At 38.9% G+C, this 25,701-nt stretch overlaps 1 protein-coding gene across 4 annotated transcripts in view; it reads left to right on the forward strand.

Annotated features, from left to right (window-relative positions):
* The window catches only part of Adk (adenosine kinase), a 391,346-nt gene that overhangs the window by 167,656 nt on the left and 197,989 nt on the right, over nt 1–25,701 (forward strand). For all 4 annotated transcript variants that reach the window (XM_005083530.4, XM_005083531.4, XM_040735976.1 and 1 more), the window contains 2 exons: nt 13,082–13,254; nt 19,421–19,529. In XM_005083530.4, the coding sequence (XP_005083587.1) occupies nt 13,082–13,254; nt 19,421–19,529 (282 nt within the window). The remainder of the gene's footprint in view (nt 1–13,081; nt 13,255–19,420; nt 19,530–25,701) is intronic.

The following is a 25,701-nucleotide window of genomic DNA, read 5'->3' on the forward strand; positions in this document are numbered from 1 at the left end:
TTCTTCGGAGGGTTGAATAGGGGTAGGGGAAAGAGGGGAGAGAGAAGGAGCTAAGATTGAGATGTGAAGCAAGTTTGTTTCTAATTTAAATTTAAAAATTTTTAATGATTAAAAAAAATTCTGTAACTCCTTGCTGTTTCCAGAATCTTTAGTGTATGCCTCTGATGTGTCGTTGGTATTTTTATTTCATGACTCCTTCTCTAAACTGTAGTCCCATCAAGACTTTATTCATCCTCATTCGCTCACAGATATGTTTTAGATATAATGTGCTCTTAATAGACATCAATGGATCAATTGTCTGCTTCTATGTTGTATGCCTAGTAGTGTTTTGATTTTGGGTTACTATAACCAAGGTACCAACTTTTCTTTCAAATTTCTGCACATAAATCTTTTATTTTCTAGAAGAACTCTATGAACTGGTGAGGTATTTTAGCAGTTTTACACAGCTTCTGTGGAGCTTGACAACATGAGTTTGATCTCTGGGACCTACCTAGTAAAGTTCTCATTTTGCTGACCACCACACATGTGCGATGGCATGCATTAACCTCTACACATACATGTACACAATAGATAAGTAGATAAATGTGTTTAAAAACTAAGTTATCAGGACTCCATCATTACAGTATTTCTATCATTCACTTATCCCTGGGGCACACTTTTATTCCTAACCCTTGGGAAGTATAAACAGGTGGGTCTGCAATTCAATGTCATCTTTGACTACATAGTGTTCTCAGTGCCAGCATAGACTACATGTAAGTGTCTTTAAACTGTCTTGGTTAGGGTTTTATTGCTGTGAAGAGACACCAGGACCATGGCAACTCTATAAGAGTTATTTGGGGGTGACTCACTAACAGTTTCAGAGGTTCAGTCCATTATCATCATGGCACTGAGCATGGGGGCATGCAGGATGGATACATCTTGGCTTGCAAGAAGTCAACCGAGACACATTTCCTCCAACAAGGCCACACCTCTTAGTAGTGCCACTCCCAATGAGATTATGGGGGCCAATAATATTCAAAACAAACAGTAGGAAAATAAAATAAAGACCACTGGGCTATTTGTAGCTGTCTATATTTTAAAAGGCTAAGTTGCCATTCCCTGCCAATTATGTCACCATTCTGCATCTCCTCATGTGACAGTGGAGTCTTTGAGAAACATTCTACCAAAAAGGACAGCAGCTTTCCAGTCCTTTATTGTTGCCCTTCAGTTGTCACACTGTCCATGTTTTTGTGTCTTTTTCACCAAGGGTAACCCCTGAAGGCTTACTCATGCCCATTTCCTCATGATAAGAATACAGATGACTACTGCCACAGTGTTTGTACCATTTCATGTTTTTAAAAATTGTTTTGCGGGAGCCGGGCGTTGGTGGTGCATGCCTTTTATCCCAGCAGAGGGAGGCAGAGGCAGGTGGATCTCCCTGCCTTCTCAGTGTTCTAAGTGTTGGCACTTTTGTGCTCAAATTGAAAGTGTATGTATCATTGCCTGTATTTGTGAACATCATGCCACCAATAGCCACCATCCAAGTCATTTTCTTCCCTTTGAGAATGGTTCAATCCTACAGGTATGTGCACATGCACACATATCTGTAACACGAAAAATTCAAAGACCCAGTGACTGATATTGGGTTCAAAACTTCAAGCTTATCAGAAAAGCAAAGCAGCTGGCCACTAACTTCTTACCTCTACCTCATGCTGATCTTGTTTCCACAAGCTCTCACCCCGACTCAAACTGTAACCAGTGTCGCTGGAGAATGAATGCCTTCTACTTAATACTGAAGACCCTGCTTCTATCTTTCATACCCCTCTAGTGCTGGGATTAAAGGCATGTAACCTGTTATTCTTTTAGACTGATTCAATCTCATGTATCCCTAGGTGGCCTTGAACTCAGAGACATCCATCTACCTCTTAATCATATTGAGTCCTAGGATTGAAGGTGTGTACCTCCACCTCCTAGCTTCTGGCAGCTGGGATTAAAATATGTGCCTGGCTTCTATGACTTGTGGCTGACTTTGCTTTCTGAATCCTTACACTTGATAAGCTGATGTTCTTTAAAATCAGTCACTGGTGTCCTATTACAGTCTGAATAAAATTTATATATCCTTACTATACCAACAAGGTCCATATAATCTAGAACCCTTTTGTGTTTTTTTTAATTCAATTTCATCTTTCATTAGTTTTGCCACCTTTCAGTTGTTTTAATGTGAAAGTCTTATCTGACTTTGAAGAAAAGAGAGCACTGTCTCCTTTGGTTCAGTAAATTCCTTAAACTCATTCTGATTCTCTTATCTAAATATTTACATAGTTTATGTCTACTTTACCTTTCTTGACTCCTCTCCTGCATTATCCTTAGCTGTTAGTTTTCCTATTTGGTAGTCTTTACCCATTTTGGTGATGTCTTGGCACATATGTGACAGTCAGAGGATAATTTAGAGGAATGAGTTTTCTCCTTGTGGGTCTCAGGGATTAAACTCAGGTCCACAGGTTTAGCTGCTTCACCTGCAGAACCGTTTCTCAGGCCCTTTGATTATGCTGTTAGATTAAGTAAAGTTGTAGAAGCCAGACATGCATCACCAAGCCTGGCTTTTATCACTTGTTTGTTTCTTTGCTTTTTCTGGTATTTAGAAATCTCCATGACATAAGGAAGTCATTTTTTAATGTGTGTTCCTATGACAACACTATGCCTAACCTAGAACACATCCTAAGAACGTTACCAGATTGAATTGACTGACTTAAATCAATGAACAAATGAACAAACAAAAAATATTTACATTGCATGCAGAATTGCAGTCCAGGGTGTTGTCTCTAACTTGCATGTCCGTTCAACCTTGAGATTATGATATTCTCTTTTCTTCATTAGTCATTTCATATTACATTAGTCAAATGGTTGTGAGTGACACTTATCACAAGAATATTTATTCATTTAAATCCCCTTTGTTATTACTGGCTAGAGAGACAAATCCCTAAATTTTAGAAAATAGCTCTCCTTCCACTGTCATGCTGTGAGGACACCTGTCACAGGAAATGTGAAGCAGAAGCTTTGCATGTGCCCCATTCCCACCCCAGTTATCCCTTAAAGCTATAATCCCAAAAGAAGGAAAGAAAAAAGAGAAATCTGCGGTGTGAGTTCAGGTTTGCTACTCTAAGTGTTCAAGAAAGGACTGTTACCATGGCAACAAATGCATGAATTTCAAGTGGAAAATTTTCAGCATATGTGATTGATAAAATTGTGGCATTCTGGTTCTTTTTGGTATAGAATTAGTCTTTACCAACTTAAAATATTCTGAACACCCCTACTAAAATTAATTTATAAATTTTTTTCACATTTCTGTGTGGGGGCACACTTATGTCATGCTTTATGTGAAGAGGTCAGAGGACATCTTGTAGGACTTTGTCTCTCCCTGTTGTGGATCTCCAGAATTAAACTCAGATTGCCAGGCTTGGTGCTCAAGTACCTTTACACTCTGAGTCATCTCATTAGCCCTCAAATTAATTTAAATTTCTATAATACTGTTTTGATGTTATTTATTATACTTGACATTTATAGTCAAGAATACCCTCATAAATATACTCTGCCCAAATTCAAATATTTGGATGATTTCTATCACTGGGGAGATGGCTCAGTGGGTAGATGCTCGCAATGGAAGCATCAGGATCTCAGTATGGATCCCCAACACCCACATGCTTCTGTAACCCAGTGGAGATTGCAGTGGGGGACTTGAAACAAGTGAATCCCAATAGCTCACTTGCCATTTTAGCTGAAATTGCAAATTCTAGAATCAGTGAGAGAAGAGCAATAGAGGAAGACACTCCAATAAGTGCTAGCATCTGCATGTGTACACATGTGTGAAAAGCGCTAACATACATCCACGTGTGGTAATATATTATTTATGATTTAATAAAGACTGCCTGAAATATCAGAAAGAAAAGCCAGCCACACTAGTTAGCTATAGCTAGGCAGTGGTGTCACACAACTTTAATCCCAAGATTCAGGAGACAGGCGGATGTGTCTCTCTGAGTTCAACGCCACCATGACCTACACAAGAGTGAAGAGTAACAGAGCTCATGCCTTTAATCCCAGCATTAGGGAGGTTGAGACAGAGGATATGTCTGGGTGGAGAAAGGAATATAAGGAGGAGAGACAGGAATTCAGGGCTTTTTCCTGGGGATTTGTGGAGACAGGATTGCCATTTCAACTTGGTAGAGGTAAGATCTACTGGCTTGACTGTTTTGCTTCTCTGGTCTTCAGGCAATCTTTATTAAATCATAAATAATGTTCACCCATGTATATTAGACATATACAGTATTTAAAAATATTGCTTTATTAATCAGTAGTAGATATTTGCTAAAATGATAAATAGTTTAATGTATTGGGAGTTCTTGATAAGAGAAAACAACTTGGCATTCTATACATTTCCTTTGTCACAAATGCTTTCTAACTTCAGTTCAGGAAAGCCGTTAAGTTTTAAGTGCTCTGTCGTATTTACAGACTTTTATAGTAGAAGAGAGCAGCAGTCAGCAATGATGATGGAAAACGATGGCAGGTAGACTTGAAACACCATAAAGCATGGGCGATTGTGTGTAATGCCTTGAATTGAATCCTTTTTGAATGAAATGATCAGCCATATGTGCCACTCTTATGGACCCTGTAAGAAGAGGAGAAATGTGCTCTAATGCTAACTGTGCATGAAATTGCAGTGTTAGGAGATATTGACCAGATGTTTCAATCTCAACAAATAGCTTGTTATATGACTGAGTGAAAATATCTTTTGCTGCTTTGATCACATACACCTTGAAGGAAGGGGTAATTTAATAGAGGCTGTCATAGTTCATCATCGTCAATAAACTTTGGCTTGACCTTTGCCTCATGTTTCTGTTGCTGCTGATAGGCATTGGTGAGCAGATGTATTCTGCCTTGGGGGTTTTCTTTTTATAAAGTGCATGCTAGAAATAGGAGAGGGAAAGGGTGTGTCTCAGTGCTCTTCCTTCTCCTTCGTTGCTAGTCAGTCATCTGCTAGGATTTCTGGGTAGATGCATCTTAGTAACATCCTAACTTCAGAAGACCATTTATTTTTCTCTAAAGTTTTCTGTCTCCTGCCCTGTCCTTATAGTTTCAGTTTGCCATTGTCAATGTTTATGGTGATTTGTTGTTTGTAAATTATGTCTTTGTGCATTTTGTAATAGATCCCTGGAACATCATTGTAATTTCCTAGTGCATAAGTGAAGGCTAGAGAGTGAGTTACCCCAAGCCTCTTATGCACTCTAGGTCTGATAGTGCTCTTCCATGATGCTTTGCTTTTTATTTATTTTTTATTCTTCTCTCATACATTACATTTGGACTGCAATTTCCCCTCCCTCCACTCTTCCCAGTTCACCTACTCCCACCCCCCACCCCCCCAGATCCACTCCTCCTGCCTTTCCTTTCAGAAAAGAGCAGGCCTCCCAAGGATATCAACCAAACATGGCCTAACAAGATAAAATAAGACACACTCCCTCATACCCAGGCTGAATGAGGGAGGTGGTCTAGGAAGCGGAAAATTGTTTCATGTACAGACAAAGTCTGAGACATCCCCTACTCTCGTAGCTGAATCCCTCAAGAACACCAGCTACACAACCATAACAAACTTGCAGAGGACCTAACGTGGACCTGCAGTCTCTGGGAGCCTCTATGAGTCCTGCTTAGTTGACTCTGTAGACCATGTTCTCATGGTGTCCTAGACCCCTCTGGCTCCTCTAATTCTTCCTCCCCCTTATCTTCAGATCATGAAAGTCTTTCACCTTTTATTATTTTCAATTATGAGTAGGTAGGGTATGTACACATGCGTGCAGGCAGCTGTAGAGACCACTGGTGTCAGGTCCTCTGGACGTGGAGTTAAATATGGCTGTTAACTGCCTCATGTGGGTGCTGGGAACCTAACTTGTGTCCTCTGAATGAGCAGAGTGTGCTCCTGAACACGGGGTTTTCTCACCCTCTCCTCACTCTGTCAGCGATTCTCAGCCTGTGGACCTCAGCCCTTCTTTGGGTCAAACACAGGAGTCCCTTTAAACAACCGGAAATCACAGATATTTACATTACAATTCATAACAGTAGGAAAATTACAGTTATGAAGCAGCAACCAAAATAATTTTATGGTTGGGGTCACCACAACATGAGGGACTGTATCAAATGGTTGCAGCGCTAGGACGGTTGCTCTGTGTCAAAGATGATAGTCAGAGGGACACATTCTGAAGTCAGTCATACTTGCTGTCGTCCTCTCCTTTCTGAGTTCTCACTTATAAAAATAGAATAAGACTGACAAGCTTATGTTTAGTGTTGAGGTAAAATAACACATAAATCACTTGTATGACACACCACACAAACTGAGTCTTTAAACTTAGTTTATCTTATTTTTTGTGATCCTGGGTATTGATCTAGGGGCCTGATACAGACTAAGCAATGTTCTCCCATGAACACTGCTCATTAATTTAACTCACAACTATTGGTGTTCTAAGTAATCATGGGCAAAAACAACATTTTTAGGGAAGTCTCTGAAATATATGAAGGAAATTATGATTTTTAATAATTATGTTTAAATAATGAGAAATATGTAATAGAATTTAAAGTTTTAGAGCATTTATTGTTTCCCGTGATGTCCTTTCATTTGAAGTTGCTTGAGTGTACCTTTCATAGAATGTACTTTCAAACCAGAATCCATGTTTATCAACCCAGCTCTCCAAACACTGATGCAGAAGAATTCTTGTTCATTTGAGGTCAACCTGTGTTATATAGTCAGTTCAGGGCTACACTGGGCTACAGAGAAAGACCCTAGTTAAATAAAAACAAGCAGAAAAGCAAATTTTTATTTTTAAAACATCATTTAACTGTAAAGGGAGATAGCAATTTCAAGTAATTTTTAGAAACACTGTTCTGAATTCTGATTCTATAGAAAATAATATGTGTGTTAGTCGATCCCTGTTTGAGCCACTTAAACAGAAGAGAACTTCATTATGCACAAGCAAGAAACTAACATCAAGCATCATGGTAGGAATTGTTCTATACATCTTGGTAGGATAGAAAGACAGCTGTATTGCCCGTTGGGCAGGCGTCTTGACCCTTTGAAGCTTCTAGTATAAATAAGTAGGGCTCCAAATAAAACTTAAAGCCATACCAGGTGCTGTACTTAAAAAAAAAAATTAGATTTTGGAGATAAATTCTGGCTGCCTGTTTCTGTTCCTCTTGAATTTGGGGATAGTTTCAGATGATATAAGCTGGTTTTGACAGTCATAATTTGGGGGCTGGTGAGATGGCTCGTGAGTTAAGAGTGCTTATTGCTCTTGCAGAGTTCAGTTCCCAGCACCCACATTGAACTGTTCACAACTACCTTTAGTCCCTGCTCCAAGAGATCCAACGAGGTCTCCAAGAATACCTGCCCTCACTTTCATGTAATTACATACAGACACACAACTATACACATAATTAAAAATATGTAATTTATACAGCATTTTAAGTGAAATTAGATACCTTTTGTTAAATTTGTTTTCCTTGTAGTCCTGTTACCTTGTTTGTTTTGTTTGAACAGAAAAAAAAATCCTTCTTCTTGATGTTTCTATGTTTGTACATGTTCCCTCTATCCCCATACTCCTCATGCCTATGGCCTGGTTTCTGTTAATAATTTCAGGCAATCTGTAAAACCTCTTCTGAAGAATGTGCCAAAATTAAATGCCCAGTGTCTGGGTAAGAAGTAACTCAGTGGATAACAGCATTTACGATGCAAATCTAATGACATGAGTTCAGTTCTTAGATCCCACAGAAAAATAGGAGATAACTAAATGCCCAGAGTTGTCCTCTGACCTCCACACATGTACTTGTAAAAGCACAAGCACACCGTGCACATACAGAATAGTAAATAACAGTGGTGTTCATGATACCCAAAGTATAATTAAAACAGTAGTTTTTAAAATAATAATTAAAACGTATTCTATTGACTGTATTCATGGCTTCTGTACTGAACCTTAAATCTCTTAAGTAGTTATAGCACTGTATTTCCAAGTACAGCACAGTCAATACACTTCGTGGTTTGTAGAGTGTGATGGCATCTGAATGCGTTCAAGAGCACCTCTGTCTGCGAAGCCATCTCCCCACCGTGCTCTCATTTAGTGCTCGTCTCCATTTGCCTGATGCTTGTTGTTATTTCCAGGTTTTGACATTCCATTTTTCTTTTCAGCGGTGCTTTTCGGTTTTCCTGAAGTGCATCCCTGGTTTTTCTGTCATAAAATTTCCTAACTCTGGCTTATCTTTCAATTATTTTACTATCTAGGTGTCATTCCTCATCATTTAATTATGAATTAAATTAAAGTGATGACTCTCAGGCATCATTGGCAGTTATATTGTCCTAAATGTTGCAATTGGATGAAGAGAAAATCTTCTGAGAGGTGAAGTTAATATTAATAGAAATCTTTGAATATGTTGTTAAAGACTCCTAATGTATAGCTTGATATACCATTTATTCAGCAACTGTTTAAATTCAGTTGTAAATTTACTGTCTGGTTCCTTGCATTAATAAGCATCGGCTTTTATAATCTCATTCATTTGCTGAGAAACTTCCATGTCCTTTATTGTATCTGCAGACCATGCTTACATTTTGTAAAGTGACATTTAATTATCCTGCCTAGGCCTATATTTCCCGCTATATTTTTCCTTCCTATATAGTTGTTCTGTTATTACACTTCTGATATTCCTTTGGTTATCTTTTTTATTAGTTTTGGCTAACACATCTTTTGTTCCCAAGCTGTGCCCTTGTAGGCTTGCTATGACCCTGCAGCAAACCCATACCATGTCCTCTGGGTGTTTTGTGAGACTGACATAGGACTTCCTGGACTACAAAGGTCCCTTCCACAAGATGGTCTGGTTTTTCCAGTGTACTCAATGACATCTGTTAGACACAGCCAGAACCACCCCTCCAGACCCTTCCTTGTGGTGTTAGACTGATGCTTTTAGGGACCTCACAGGTACTTTTCAAAGACAAATTTATTTGCAATTTCTGTGATTAAAAGCAGTACTCTAAAGTCAAGGTCAAGTAATGAGCAAATGTGTTGATCATCAGTCTGGGTCTGAGGCTGTGGGAGTTTGCAGTGCCCACAAGATACTAACTGTTAGAAAAATTAATATTTTTGGTTGTAGCTAATTACATAATAAATGAGATTTCCTTTGTCCTGGGAACACCATAATAAGATTCATAAAACATGCTGCGTGTTGTCCTATATGCCTTTCTTTGAAGTCCATTTTTGTCAGTTCCAAAGCTTCAGACATAAATCTTTTACAGACAACTGATGATTCAGGTATCTTCAGAAACCTTTACTGATACCTTCATTACAATTGATGCCTCTCCTGGATGCTTTCTAGGAATATCTTGCTGTTTCTATTCTTATTTAAATCAAATTAAACTAATTCAGGTATTTATGTCAACAATGACTAGATTTCCTGTTGTTAGCCATTTCTGATTCTTTTAGTATCCACAGGATCATTCATTTTATAATTAAAGAATTAAGGCTTCAGCAGCATTGATGTCTCTCAGATATGCTTCTCCATCTTTTGCCTATCTAGCTCCTTTTCCATATTTAATTGATTATGGAATCAGCCTTTTAATCCCCCTATATATCCTGTTGAGGTGTTGGCTGAGATTGCATTGAAACTTTGTGTCATTATTGTGCTACCTTCCTTGGGAGACATAAACAAATAACTAGCCACCCCATATTTGACACCAATGACTGATCAAGGGAATGATTCCATCAAACTACAGCTTAATAAACCAATGAGTTTATGGGGATTGCTTGCAAGAGGGCGAGGGTTACTGTAAGAGTTTTGGACGGATCGGGATGGGTCAGGTATTCTGGAGCTCGGGAGCCACAGAATATTGAGTGTTACACAGCTAAGGTGGAAAGGTATCCTGGAGCTCGGGAGCCAAGGATGTAGTAAGCTTAGCAGTTTACAGCCTTGCCTCAGGGAAAAGCTTCCCCAGTGTATCTGCTCTGCTCTGGCAGGAGAGGGTCTTCCAGCTGGGGATGTTTGCCCAGTGTACCAGTTTTGCTTGGCAGGAGGTTTCTCAGGCAAAGTTGCTACAGTTCAGCTCTGCTCCTGGACAGCAGAGAGCAGAGTGTAACAACTCTGCTCTGCCAAGGGAAGGTTTCCCCAGCAAAAGTGTTACAGCCCTGCTCGCTCTGCTCTGCCCAGGGTCACCTCTGCTCTGTCACCATGGCAAAAGATCTTCACCCAAAGCTCATCTAAGGGGTTTATTGGAAGGAAACAGCTGGACCAGCCAAGCTGAACACTCAATTCCCTTTTTCCTGACTGTTACTTGATTATTCCTTTTGCTGTTCATTAGGTCTTGAGTTTATCTTAATCATAGACATTTACTGTTGTTTTGTTATACTTCCTTAGAAAACATTGACAAATTTAATATCTAGAAACTTTCCCAGGATAGTTTTCCTTCTGAGTTTTCTTTCTCTTAAAACTTTCCTAGCTTCACAAGATATCCTAGAAAGTAGTCTACACACTTTTTGGTTTGGGGTTCTGTCGCTATACAGGAGATCGAAACATTTGGCTTTATACAGGTCAGGCAAGTTACATCCCCAGGCCTTTATTGTTAAGACTGAGTTTCCATGTGGAATTCAGGCTGGCCTTGAGCTCATTCTGTATCCTAAGGTGGTCTCCACTCCCCAACCTCCCATGTGCTAGAGTTCTCTTAAACCTTCCTTGTTTTCATGTAGGGGTTTGCGTTTCTATCAAACAGGTTCATCCAGTTTATTCAACAAGTCTTCTATACATAGGCTTTGTTGTTTGTAACTTTATTTCATTTCAGATAAAATATAGTAAATAAATCTGTAGTGTATGTGTATTTTAAGGGTAAATCTCTAGAAATAGGACTCCTTGTCATCAGGCAGTTAGTGTATGTCATTTCTTTTCTTAATCTTTTATCTATGTCCTCATTCTTTAGTCCCTCAAATATATGCATATATTTCTATATATATACATTTTATATTCATTATTTGAAAATTCCTTTATCTATGTTGGTGCTTTTTTATTTTAAAAATTTATTTGTATTTTATCTGTATGAGTGTTTTCCTTTCATGTGTGTCTGCGTCACACGTATGTAATTACCCATGGAGGTTATAAGAAGGCATTGAGTACATTGGAACTAGAATTATAGACCATTGTGAGTTTCAGTGTTGGTGTTGAGAATTGAACCTGGTTCTTCAGCAAGCCATATCGCCAGGCCTCTATGCTGTCATTGTTTTTTGTTTTGGTTTTGTTTTTTTGTTGTTTTTTTTTTGTTGTTGTTGTTAACATACAGAGAATGTTAACAACTATATTTGAAACAAAGAGAGATGGTCTCTTTAGAATCACTAATAAAAGATGAGAAGCCTCAGGGGCTTGAGCTAATTTAAAGAGTTCAAATTGTTGAAAACTACGCATATTAAAAGAAATCCATTATGAATTATTTACAACAAAAATGAGATATTTGTAGTTAGAATTTTAACATCTTTTATATTCATACATCCCCCATTCCTCCTTAGCACTCTACCACTTTTAGCTCTTACTCCATGCTCGCTCGCTCTCTCTCTCTCTCTCTCTCTCTCTCTCTCTCTCTCTCTCTCTCTCTCTCGCATAGGTATGGGAACATCTATCTGCTAGAGCATGTCTAGCCTCTCAGAACCAGCATCCTTAAAGAAAACTGACTTTTCCACCCCCAGCAGCAGTCAGTTGCCAGTGGTCCTCAAATAGGGGTGGGGCATCACGAGCCCCTCCCTTTCTAGTACTATGATTTAGCTGACTTGAACTCCTGCTGTGATAGCCACAGTGAGTGTTTGTGTTCAGCGGCCCTCTCCTATCATGTGGATGCTGTTCCACTGCAGAGACTCACTGGTCTCTCAGTCTCAGTCACCACCAAGCATCGCGATAAGGGCCATGATATAGACGTCTCATTTAGCTGTAGATTTCACAGTACTCTATGTCCATTGACTTGATTAATTGCCATCTACTTCAAAAGTATCTTCTGTGATGAGAGCACAAAAGTCTACACTCATTCCAGTACTTAGTGTCTGTGTGGGGGGAGCGGGTTGTAAGTCAGAGAGAGTCTCATAGACCCTAAACAGTTCTCAAATTTGCAAAGTGGCCAAGACTAGATATTTAACTCCTGATTTTCCTGCCTGTCTCGCAGATGTTGGAATTTCAGGCATACACCACCATGCTCAGCCATAAATTTTAACATTTATCATTTTGATGGTATTAAACATGAGCATGTTTTAGCATAATTTATGGATTAATTATTTCAAGAAGTATAAAATATTGATTATGACATCTGACAGGTATTGCTTGATGTGTCATTATTGTTACTATGCTCAGCTTTGCATATACATTAACCTATATTACTTCAGTTAGTCTCCAGCTATTTTATGAAGCGTGTTTTTGTCATTTCCCCATTTTTCAGATGAGAGAAGTAAACTGTAAACAGGTTAATTGATGCCAAGATGGTGGTTCATGTCTATAATCCCTGAATTAAAGAGGCTGAGCCAGAAACACTTCTGTGAATTTTAGGTTACCCTGTATTCTAAAGTAAGTTCTAAGCCAGCCTGGGTTATGATGTGAGACCTGTGTAACAATAAAAATATTCCAATGGAAAAAAGTTTGAAAGAACAAGTGACATTAATTCCACATCTATTCAGGGTCAAACATGATATCAAAAAAAGTCTTCAAACTGAATTCTGTATTTTTTCATGAAAATACTATGCTAGCTCATTTTATTGTTACTGAACCTTGATTTCCCTGTAAACAGCCAGCATTTGATTTAATGTCTGCAACTTGAGTTTTAATGCACTGTTCTTATGTCTACCCACTAAACTGGTCTACTCTACATCTATTCCTAGCGTAGTAGAGTAAGTTCTGTAAGGCTGTTTTGTCAGGCTTGTTTTCCTACGCAGTAGTGCACTGTTGAAGTTCCATTCATCAGCCTCCCAAAGCTTGCCTTTCAAGCCACCACCCATGGTGAAGTCCTGAATTATCTGTACTGTTTCTGATTCATCCAGTCACTTATGTTCTTACTTTTCAGTGGATGATCCAGGAGCCACACAAAGCAGCAACATTCTTTGGATGCATTGGGATAGATAAATTTGGGGAGATCCTGAAGAGTAAAGCTGCTGAGGCCCATGTGGATGCCCATTACTATGAACAGAATGAGCAGCCAACTGGAACCTGTGCCGCATGCATCACTGGTGGCAACAGGTCAGTCATTATCAACCAGGAGCACCCCCTCAGAGCTGTGGAAACTTTCCCTAAACCCAAATTACAGTTTGAAATTGAACTTCATGCTGATAATCGTTTCTGATGTTCTTTAGACCCTTCTTCCTTATGTTATTTTTTTACCTTAATGTGTTTAATTTTTTTATTATTTAAGAATGTCATACGTGTCTACAATATGTTTGATAAAATCCACTCCACTGTTTCCACACATGCAAAATTTCTGCCTCTCAACTTCATGTGTTCTGTTTTGTGTTACAGATGCAGGTGAAACTTTATGTGTGTTTTTGTTTGTTTGGTTTGGTTTATAGTAGTTTTTTGGGACAGGGTTTCTCTGTATAAACCTGGCCAACCTGAAACTCACTCTGTAGAGCAGAATGGCCTCGAACTCACAGAGATCTACCCGCCTCTGCCTCCTGAGTGCTGGGATTAAAGGCATTTGCTACCACCACCCAGCCTTACACATGGTTTTTAAGTTTAGATTTCTTTTTAATTTTGTGTGTGTGTGTGTGTGTGTGTGTGTGTGTGTGTGTGTGTGTGGTGCTTATGTGAATGTATGTGCACCACATGTGTTCTTGATACCCATATTGGTCAGAAGAGGGCGTCAGATCCCTTGGAGCTAGAATTATAGTTGGTTGTAAACTACTACGTGTGTGACGGGAACCTGAATCCTAGGTCCTCTGTAAGTGTGACAAATGCTATTAACTGCTAAGCCTTCTGCTCAGCCCAGTGTATTCTCTTCTTAAGCCCACTAAAAACACTTGGTGCTGCTTGTATGTGCATTGTGTTGGCCTAGCTACTGCAACATGATGTCAGAGACCACATCCCTGAATAAAACTTAATTCCTCCCCCAGCAGCCATCAGTTGTCAATAGCTTCTTAGCTAAGGTTGGGGATTTATGGACCATTCTTGAATGGTGACTGGTTTGATCTTGCACAGTGCATATGCACACAGTTATAAACACTTTGAGTTCATATGTGCAACCACTCTGTTATATTTAGCAAATACTGTTTTTCTGTAGACGTCTGATACCTGACCTGGCTCTTAAAACCTTTCTGCCCCTCTTTCTTCATGATCCCTGAGCCTTTGGAAGGTTGAGGAATTCCATTTAAACTCTTTTATGTATGTACACTGTTTTGTAACTTCTAGAGAAGTGGGTTTCCATATGGCTTTTTCGAAGGTCTTTAGTATTAGTTATCATCCCTATACTTTGTCCTCCTCTAACTCTCGCGTCTTCCATTCTACTTAGCCCTTCCTGTTCCATTATTCTCCTTCCCCGCTCCCTACAACCTGTTTCCTGGGCCCTACCCCCTAGTTTGTTGACTTCTATGGGTATTTCAGTTTAAGCAGACACATATAAATATTCAGTGCTAGCATCCGCACATGAAAGATAACATGCAGTGTTTGTCTCTCTGAGCCTGGGTTATCTCACTGTGAATTTCATAGTTTGTCTTTTTCTTTACAGCTGAACGATGTAGCACATTTTTATTATCCACTCGTCAGTTGATGACACTAAGCTATCTCCATTTGCTGACTATTGTGTATTGGTCAGTAATGAACATGGATGAACAAGCATCTCTGTAGTAGGATATGGAGTCCTTTAGGAATGTAGCTATGCGTAGATCATTCTGTAGAGCTACTTTTATGTCTTTGTGGAATTTCCACACTGATCTCCATAGTAGCTGCACCACTTAGTATGCCCAACATTGATTATTCTGCTTTCCTTGCATCCATACCAGCATTTGTTGTCTTTTTATTTAATCTTAGCCATTGTCACTGGGGTAAGATGTAATTGTTTTATTTGCTTTTAGTTTCAGTTTATTTGAGACAGCATCTTATACTGTAGGCCAGGCTGTCATCAAACTCTTAGCAGTCTTTCCACCATTGCCTTCCAAGTATTGGGATTATAGACTTCAGGCCCATCTTCTTTTGCTGTTTTTTATTTTTGAATGAAATTTTAATTATTTATGTATTATGATGGTGTGTTTATGATATGTGTGCATACCATGATACACATGTGGGGGCCAGCTTTGTGAGGCTGTTTCTCTCCTACCTTTTTATGGTTTCCCAGGATTGAATTCAGATAATCAGGTTTGCATAATCAAAGAAGCTCCTTTAACTACTGGACCTTCTCACAGAAACAGCTTTTGTGGTTTATGTTTTTGTTAGATCTTCTTGTAAATTCATAAGGCATATTGCCATGAAAGCTTGAGATTATCTAATATTGTCTCCACCTAATAATTAGACTTAAAGAAAAAAGAAAATGTTGTGTTTGGAATTTTACATCTTGTAATTTGCTGAACTCGCGTTAGAAAAGAAAGAATTAGCTTATCAGCATAACCTGATAACAGAATATCAAGATCTGCTTATAGAAGCACATGTGCCACATAGCTTCCACCGTTGTTACACAACACCAGTCTTGCTAATGCACCATTCAGTCAGCAACCCAGCCCAGTGTCACAGCTCGTGCCTATACAATCGAAGCATTTAAGAGGCCATCACAAGAAAATCACACGTTTGATATCCGGGATGAGTTACACAGTGAGATCCTGCATGCAGAGGTGGGAATGGTGGTTGAGGGAAGCGTGCACACAACATGTTTTTATTACATTTCAGAAGTCTTTACTGTTTATATAGCAAAGTGGCTGTGCACTACAGTGATGTGGGCCCCTAGGGTTGCCCTACAACAGACGGTCATTGGTACTACTATTCTTGACATCAACAGAAAACAAAAGACACTTGGGGGAAAAAAGATAGGGTTCAAACAACCAGAGTAGGTCACAGGGCTGTAGAGTGACTAAATATGACATTTTCTACAGTAAAATATGCTATATTAAAACAAATCAGAGAGGCCCAGATGGTGCATGCCACGGGTTGAGGGCTGCCTGCTGTCGCTTTTCCAGTCAGACATGGAAAGGACTAAAATGAGTAGCTCTTCATTTTACATCTTGCAGTGAGCTGCTATCAAACCCTTTTCTAAATCTTGGGTATATAGCAGGAAAATCCAAACCCTCCCCCCAAGCATTTGGGCCTAGTCCCTAATGCCCCAGCCAGGGCCACAGTGCAGAAAAATTCATAGAGTTGGTGGCTGGTTTTGTTAGTCCCAGCTCTCCTGTCTACTAAGTTTACTTAGTAGAAAATTATTCCCTCTTTGAATGTTTACGATATCTCTCTGGGCCTTCCGTGCATTGGTTTTACTTATTTTGTAACTGTTCAGGTAACTCTGCAGTGTACACATATATTTCTTTATTATTAGCACCACATCAGTGGAACCTTCTTTCTCCTTTACATGGAAAAAAATCACCTTTGTTAGGGCTTTATTAGAATCCTCAAATTTTACCTACTTTAAATATTGATCCACTACAGATTTTGCATTCTTTGTATGTGGTTTGATTTGTTTGATTTTTAAGACAGGGTCTGCAGATACAGCTCTGGCTAGCCTGGAATTTGCTACATAGACCAAACCAGTGTCAAACTTGAATCTGTCCTTATAAGTCTGCCTGCCACAGTATCAAGATTATAAGTATGGCGTGCCTGGCTGTGTCCCCTGTACTTACACATTTGTCCTCTGTTTTTTGTGCTGTTTTTTATCCTGATCCGTTCCTCTGCTGGCAAAATTTTTTCAGTTTAACATAAGCTAGAGTCATTTGTTCAAAAGGGAACCTCAACTGAGAAAATGCTTCCCTCAGATGACCCTGTAGGCTTGTCCATGAGGCATTTTCTTGATCAGTGACTGATGTGGGGGAATCCAGCCTGCTGTGAACAGTACCTCCCCTGGGCAGGTAGTCCTGACTTGTAGAGAAAGCTAGCAAGCCAGTCTCTGAGGAGCAAGCTTGTAAGTAGTGCTCCTCCATAGTCTCTGCATCAGCTCCTGTCTCCCAGTTCCTGCTTGAGTTTCTGTCCTTACTTTCCCCAGAGATGGATGGTGGCCTGGAAGTGTAAGACATAAACCCTTTTCTCGCCGTGTTGTTCTTGGTCGTAGTGTTTATCAAAGCAAATAGAAAATTAAAGAAAATTCCCTTTCTCGACTTCTCTATTTTGACCTCCAGCTTGACTCCAGCAGAATCATACTAGGCCCTGAGTGCTGAGGACCAGTGTGGACCGTGGTCATAAAATACATAACATAAAGCTTTCAAGAATAATTAGGGAACAAAAGTAATTTCTAGACCTTTCCTTTATATATTCAGCTATCCATCATTAAAATATACTTCTTTAGAGCTTTTCCTCTTGCAGCTTTCCTAAAGAAAGTTTTATTCTTCAAGTGTGGTTTTCCCATTAATGATAAATGGCTCATGTTTTGCTTCTGACATCACAGAAGATGCTTCTGACATCTTTATATAGTAAATTGCAGTTTTAAAGAACAATTATTAGGTCCTGCCGAAGTCAAAACCTCAATTTGTCCCCCAGTGTTAGAGCTTTGGTGACCCATGTTACTCATGGGGATGTGGCAATGTCTGTAGAGTGCTCTGCTGATAAGCACCACCTTGGGTTCCCTCCCCAGCACTGCATAAACATGGCCGCCCATGTCTGTCATCCTAGCACTCATCATGTATTCAGACTCAGCCTGGGAGACAGACATGAGACCTACTCTGAAATTTAAGGGATGTCTCTGAAATGGGCAAAGAGAGCAGGGCACTCTCATTCATAATATGAATGCTGGAACCTGTCAGAATAAGTCCATTTTTCTTTTAGGGAGCTTCTGGTAAGTAAAACTTAGAACTCAAATATTGTTTTGTGATTTAAATAAAAGTTAACAAGAAAGTGTTATAATGAAAAATCATGTCATCTTTAGGCTGTTTTATAAATTAGGAGTGGGCTCAACCCCTGGCACCAAACAAAAGGAATGGTACTGATGACTCTTTGTGTCTGTGGTTTGTATTTGAGTGTGTTAGGAATGATATTGACTCTTTGTGTCTGTGGTTTGTACTTGAGTGTGTTAGGAATGGCACTGACTCTTTGTGTCTGTGCTTTATATTTGAGTGTGTTAAGAATGATACTGACTCTTTGTGTCTGTGGTTTGTATTTGAGTGTGTTAGGAATGATATTGACTCTTTGTGTCTGTGGTTTGTATTTGAGTGTGTTAGGAATGATATTGACTCTTTGTGTCTGTGGTTTGTACTTGAGTGTGTTAGGAATGGCACTGACTCTTTGTGTCTGTGCTTTATATTTGAGTGTGTTAAGAATGATACTGACTCTTTGTGTCTGTGGTTTGTATTTGAGTGTGTTAAGGAATGGTACTGGTCCTTTATGTTTGTGATTTGTATTTGAGTGTGTTCTTGAGATTCCTCATCTTCTTACTCTTATTATAAACGGATGTATCATTCAGGAATAAATTAATATGGATAAGTGGGAAAAAATGTTTTGGAAGAGAAATTTTGCATGTTGATAGAGGAGCTAAATATCACCAAAGTCTCAAACGATGAGGTCGTCTTTCTCTAAGCCATAATTGTTACTTTTTGAATTTTTAAGTAGAGGGAAAAATGCCAAATAATTTTATAAATCTCAGGTCCAAATGAAGAAGGATGTATATTTGTGAAGTGTAAATAATTTTTTATTTCATTAAATTTAATTGTTGGGTTAAAACTAAGCAATTTCAGTGCCACTTAATAGCCAGATTTTAAATCTAATATGCTGGTTAAATTTTCCAACTGTAAAATAACGCTGTCCAGGAGTTTTCATCTACATGACCTGGTTCTAATTGATGCCAGTCCTTAAAATGTAATACTTGCAAATTTATTCCTCAGAGTAAATATGTTCTATATTTATATGTGTGTTTTATGAAATTAATCCCATATTGGTCATATTTTTATAAAGATATTTTCCTACCATAAGAATGAAATTTTGGTTTATATAGATTTACTATTTCAGAATGATCTAGTTGCCTATTTCTTAGCTGCATTTTGAACTGTATTAATGTATAAAAATAAACCTTATTTTGGAGCTAAAAAGAAACTTACATACTAGCCTTAGAATTTTAGGTGATGCTTAGGCTGTTTTCTGTGTCTCCTGTCCTAAAGGCATGAGGCACATCTCAATCTTCACCATCTGCAATATCAGCCTTTGAAGAATTTGGTCATTTGTGTATGAAATACCTAACAAGTTGTTTAATCTTTTATAAGTAAAACATATTTCCTACTCGTTGGGTCTTTAGGTCCCTGGTTGCTAACCTTGCTGCTGCCAACTGTTACAAAAAGGAGAAGCATCTCGATCTGGAGAAGAACTGGATGCTGGTAGAGAAGGCCAGAGTGTACTACATAGCAGTAAGTGCTCTTCACATTTGGGGCCATAGTGGCCTGATAGGTGATGGCTGTCAGCTGATAGGTGCTCAAAAAGCAGCAAGACGCCTTTCCCTGACCCTGAAGATAGTGTGCCTGTGTCAGGCTTACTTCACTGCTCCATTTACAGCAGAGTAGTCTTTGTGGATGTGTAATGTGTGTTACCACCTTCAAGTCTACCGCCTTGGACATATTATAAATAACTTCTCATTTGCACAGAATTCTATGCTATTAAATCAGTTTCATGAGATCTTTTTAAATAGTTTTACAGACTTTTTTTAACAACTTATAAATGATATGAACATTGTGGAAAACAGTAGTAATATAAGTACGTACTATTAACAGTTTGAGTTTATTTGCCTCTAAAGAATTATAATTGCTATTTATTCCATAGTAATTATCATGACACCTTTTAATTTAATATTTCAGAAGCATTGATTGTGACAAATCTCTTAAATCTGGAAATAGGGCAGCGTATAATTTGAGTTATATTCTCTGACATAAAAATAATTGGTTAAGAATCAATTTCTAAGGTTTAAGTACACTAAAGTTTCTCTTGAATTAACCACCGCATGATTACCTTGCTGTAGCATGAGTTGAACATGGCCACGCAAACAGGAGTATGTGGCTCTCACTAAGTAGCAGGATCTCATGTCACGCACAGGGTTGACAAAACAGCTGCTGCCATTCAACTCTCTGAGCTCTGGAAAATAGCTGGGAGAGCGTGCATGAAATTGATTACCCTGTAGATATGTGTTTGTTGGAAATACATTTATTATTTCAGTCTAGTGTTAATGTCTCCTACAGCATGTTTAAGTGCACTGCTGTAGACTTGACAATATTGTTACTGATTTCTCTGCATAGCAGTTCCTACTCCTTTATAACTGTCACGTAAATGCTTACGTTGGGATTACATAATGGAAAGTCATAATATGTCTTCGACCAGTGAGAAAACCATCTCTAGAATTCAAGATTTTCTATCTTTATTAATTCATTTTATTCCATTTCTTAAAATAACCTAATTTTCCTCTAAGGTCTCAACAGTATGTTTTTATAATGTGGTTATTTTTATTTGTTTGCAACCGGATCTCACTAGGTAGCCCAGGCTGGCTGCAAAGTCTATGATCTCTCTAACTCAGCCCTTGGACAATAAGTGTGCATCACATCAGTGTGTCATTTAATTGCTATTTCAAGTCATTTGGTGCATAAAATTATATTTTTCAAATAGTATGCCACCTCCAATTTACATAATATCTGTGTATTAATTGACTATTAAACTGGAACTGTAGTCTGTTATAAAATATTTTAGCCTGTAAATTATAGTTCTCCGTAGTTCAGAGTCTCAGTAGATTTCTATGACTGGAATAGTATCACGTAGACTACACCTACTTGGAAGCATAATGATTTGATAAGTGTACGAGCATTGCAAAACGATTATACAGTGGACTGGATCTAGGCAACTTAGTGAATGGTGGTACTGTAGCAAAAGTATTGAAGACCTAACTTATAAAGAACTCATCACTTTTTTAAAAAAACAATCTTCTCTCCAATTATATATTTGTATGTGCACGTGCACATGACTGCCATGTAGCCTGTGTGGGGTTGGAAGACAACTTACTGGAATCAGTTAATTTTCTCCTTCCACTATTTCAGGCATCCAACTTAAGTTGTCAGATTTGGTGGCAAGCACCTTTACCTGCTGAGTCTGAGCATCTGTCTAGCTTCCCAAGTCATTTCTTTTTAGTGATTATATAGCATAGCACATCTGGGTAAACTTGGTGAATAAAATTTAGTCTGCTAGTTATACAAAAGTTTCGTTTTATATGTTATACAGGAATTAATTCTGGTCCTGAAACTCACTCTGTAGACCAGGCTGGCCTCGCCTGCCTCTGCTTCCCGATTGCTGGAACCCCCACCTGGCAAATTTTGATTACTTTTAGGCTTTGTATTATATATTTAACCAAAAGACCTATTGAAATGGATTGTTACTCAGTCTGAGTGTAGCTATTAGCTCTTAGTGTTACTCTATGTTTCCAAGTCCTTTTTTATTGCTGGGCAAACCTTTGTCTTCATAAATCGATTTATTTCAGAAAAGAGGGTATTTATTCATATTCTCTCTCTCTTCCTCTCCTTTCCTCCCTTCCACCCACCTTACTCACTTGCTTTTGATATAGTCTTACTTTGTGACACAAGGTGGCCTGAAATTCGCTATATAGGCTGGATTAGCCTTGGATTAGACCTGAACTCAAGAAGTAATAACTTCAGTCTCCTAAATCCTGGGATTACAGCTGGGAGCCACAATGCCCAGCTAATATACTTTGCACTGGGATCTATTGTCTACTGTTAATCTAGCCAGTAAGCTGTTGTTTTTTTTTAAGAGTTATTTTTGTTTTTAAATACATGTATAGATGAGTATCTGTTTGAGTATGTGCTGCGGGGCAGGGTGGGGGACTTTCGTGGAGTCCAGAAAAGATCTTCAGATTAGGCAGATGTGGTACTTGAAACAGCAAACACTCTTATCTCCTGAGACAGCTCTGGCTCCACAGCATTGGTTTGAGCCTTAGTGTCATTGTATACTGCTTCTTCCCTTTCATTTTGACTTACTTTTGAAGTGCATTTCTTGTAGAAAACTGATAGTTGGGTCTTATTTTGCCCAAACTGACATTATCTGCCTCTCAATAGGAATCTGTACATTTCTGTTGAATGTGATTATTGATATAATTGAGTTTATTTTTGTCTTTATATGTATCCTCTCTATTGTCTATTTTTTGTCCTTTTGTATTATTTTATCTTCTATGTGTTCTTTCATTTCTCTCTCTCCCCACCCCCAACTATGTGTGTTTGTATGTGTGTGTCCATTTCTCTTCCTCCTCTCCCTGCTATTTTAGATTTTTAAAGCATATGTCTTTCACTCCTCATAGCTTGTTTTCAAATTATATCATTTGACTTTTCTTACAGTGTGAGAACCTTGAAACACTGTTTCCATTTTATCTTTGCTTGTCTATACATAGCCATTGTTACATTTTAATTTTGTTGTAATTTTAATTGTTTTGTTTTTAAATATGTTTGTTAATATGTAATACACAAACATACAGCACTCTGCTTATATATTTTATAAATACTATAACATTATTATGTATATATTATGTCTTAAAATAATTAAATAATGAGTAATGAAGTATGTATTTATTTGTGTAATTGCCATTCCATTGTTCTTTGTTAGTTTTCCTTCAACTTGGCTTTCTGCCTGGCATTACTGACCTTTGGCCTCATAGGGCATTCTTTGACAATTCTTGTAATTGGACGTATTGGTCATAAATGCTTTTAGCTTTCTTTAAAAACATTTTTGTTTCATATTTAGTTGTGAGTAGTATTTTTTAGCACTCATAGTTTTGGCTTGTCTAATTTATTTTTCTTTCACTCCATGAAAGCCATTGCCCACTCTCTTCATCCTTGACTTATTCTTTTTTTTATATCATTTTTTATTTTAATTTTAAATAGCTTGTTTTACATGTCAATCCCAGTTCCCTCTCCCTCCCCTCTTACACCCCCCACAATTCCCCCAGCCTCCCACCCTATTGCCAATTCCTTCCACATAGGGGATATCTAGAGTCTGTCATTTCACTCCGGGTAGGGTCTAGGCATTCCCCTAAGAGTCCAGGCTGAGAGAGCATCCCTCTTTGTGCTATGGGCACACAATGACTGTATTCCAGGGATAGACACTGATCCACTGCTCAAGGTCCCTTAGGTTGCCCAGGCCTTCTCACTGACACTCACATTTGGGGGGGGGGCGTCCAGATCAGTCCCATGTTAGCCTCCCCGCTGTCAGTCTGGGGTCCAAGAGCTCTCCCCTGTTCAGATCATCTGTCTCTGCTGGTTTTGCCAGCCCATTCTTTGCCAATTTGCTCATCACTCCTCTCTCTCTGCCACTGGGTTCCTTGGGTTCAGTTCAGTGTTTAACTGTGTGTTTGCCTCTGCTTCCATCAGCCACTGGATGAAGGCTCCCAGATGGTTGTAGACATCTAGTTCACTATCAGGAATGGGCATTCGAGGTGGTCTCTCCACTATTACTTAGCTTGCCAATTGGTGTTATCCCTTTAGATCACTCGAGGTCGCTCTGGTGCCTGATCCGTCTTCTAACCTATGATTCCCTCTTCCCCCTATTCTACCCCCACTCCCTCAACTTCCTGTTCCCCCATGACCAACTCTCTTCCTCCTCTCCCCCTCTCTTCTTCCCAGCCCCCACTCCCCCTCACCCCTCACCGTGTTCCCCATCCATTCAGAGGATCTTGTCTCAATCCTCTTCTCTTGGGTACTATGCATATATGCATATCTTTTAGGTTCTTTCCTGTTTCCCAGACTCTCTAGAAACCATATATGAGTGAGTACATACCATGTTTGCATTTTTGTTTCTGGGTTACCTCACTCAGGATGGCTTCCTCCAGTGCCATCCATTTACCTGCGAATTTTAAGATTCCATTGTTTTTTTCTGCTGAGTAATACTCCATTGTGTAAATGTACCACATTTTCTCCACCCACTCTTCAGTTGAGGGGCATCTAGGTTGCTTCCAGGTTCTGGCTATTACAAATAATGCTGCTATGAACATAGTGGAGCAGATGCCCTTGTTGTATGAATTTGCCTCATTTGGATATATGCCCAAGAGTGCAATTGCTGGGTCTTGTGGTAGATTAATTCCCATTTTCCTGAGGAATCTCCACACTGATTTCCAAAGAGGCTGTACGAGTTGACATCTGTCATTCTTGCTATGGTAGTTCCATATTCACCATCTCCTACCTCTCACCAGCCCCTTACTTTTTATTTATTACCTGTTTTGATTGGTTTTATGATGATATCCTAGTATATCCTTCATGTGTCTTGGCTTGAAGTTTACTTAACATCCTTGAGCTTCTTGTCTGGGTTTTTTGTTTGTTTGTTTTTAGTTAGGTTAGAAACAAGCTTGTTTCACCTATCAATCCCAGCTCCCTCTCCCTCCCCTCCTCCCCTCCCCTCCCCACCATGTCTACCAGTCCCCCACCCAATCTCTACTCTGATCCCCAGGGAGGGTGAGGCGCTCCATGGTGGATCTCCAGTAACTGTCATTTCATCCAGGGCAGGCCTAGGCCCTCCCCCAAAAGTCCAGACTGAGAGAGCCTCCCATATTGTGGCATGGGCACTCAAAGTCTATTTGAATGCCAGGGATAAATACTACCCAAGGCCCTGTAGGTTACCTAGGCCTCCTCATTTGTCTGGGGTTTTTTTTTTTCAGCCGTTGATCTTCAGATTTTTTTTCCTACTTTCACACATTGAACAGTGTTTAATAGCTCACTGTCTGTTTAAATTCTTGTTTCTCTGTCTTTTATTTTAGCTGCTTTGTTGTGTGGTATCTCCCAGTTCGGTAGTTTTTTTTCCTTCTATGGTATCTAAACTGTCATTAATTTGCCTAGTATATTTTAAATCTCAGTGTTGTTTCATATCTGAAAAATGGGTTGAGATTTGTACTTATTGCCTGTCTTTGCCTTTGGTTCTCATCCTGTGGGTCCTGACCCCTTTATGAGTTGGATATCAGCTATCCTGCATATCAGTTATTTACATTACAATTTATTATAGTAGCAAACTTGCAGTTATGAAGTAGCAATGAAAGTATTTTTTTGGTTGGAGGCTCACTACAACATGTAGGACTGTATTAAAGGGTCACAGCCTTAGGAAAATTGAGAACCACTGATATAAAGTATAGTTCAAATAATTTTCATGACATTCTCTGTTAACCGTAACACATATGTCATTTCTAGGGCATGTTGAGTGTTTGTTTTACCCCTCTTTAATGCTAGTTGTATTTGTCTTTATCACATATTTGTAATAATTATTATCGTTAGTGAAATTCCCCCTCCCCTCTGGGGGGGCTGAATGTCTTTTGTGTTCTTGTAAATCTTCTCAGGGTTTATTCTGGGATACAGTTATTTGTAACAAGTACTATAATTCGGAATCTTATGGGTTTTTTTTTTTTAGTCAGTCCAGAGTAGTACTTATTTATGATATTGGTTCTTGAGCAGTGGAAATTTTGTTCCTGAGGGTCAATTGGTAACATCTGAAGACAGCTTTTTGTGTTATGATGACCATATGGTTCCTATGATGGAAACGGGACCAGGAAAGTTTCTT

Source organism: Mesocricetus auratus, unplaced genomic scaffold (genome assembly GCF_017639785.1).
Source record: "Mesocricetus auratus isolate SY011 unplaced genomic scaffold, BCM_Maur_2.0 Super-Scaffold_100053, whole genome shotgun sequence".
Taxonomy (NCBI): Eukaryota; Metazoa; Chordata; class Mammalia; order Rodentia; family Cricetidae; genus Mesocricetus; species Mesocricetus auratus.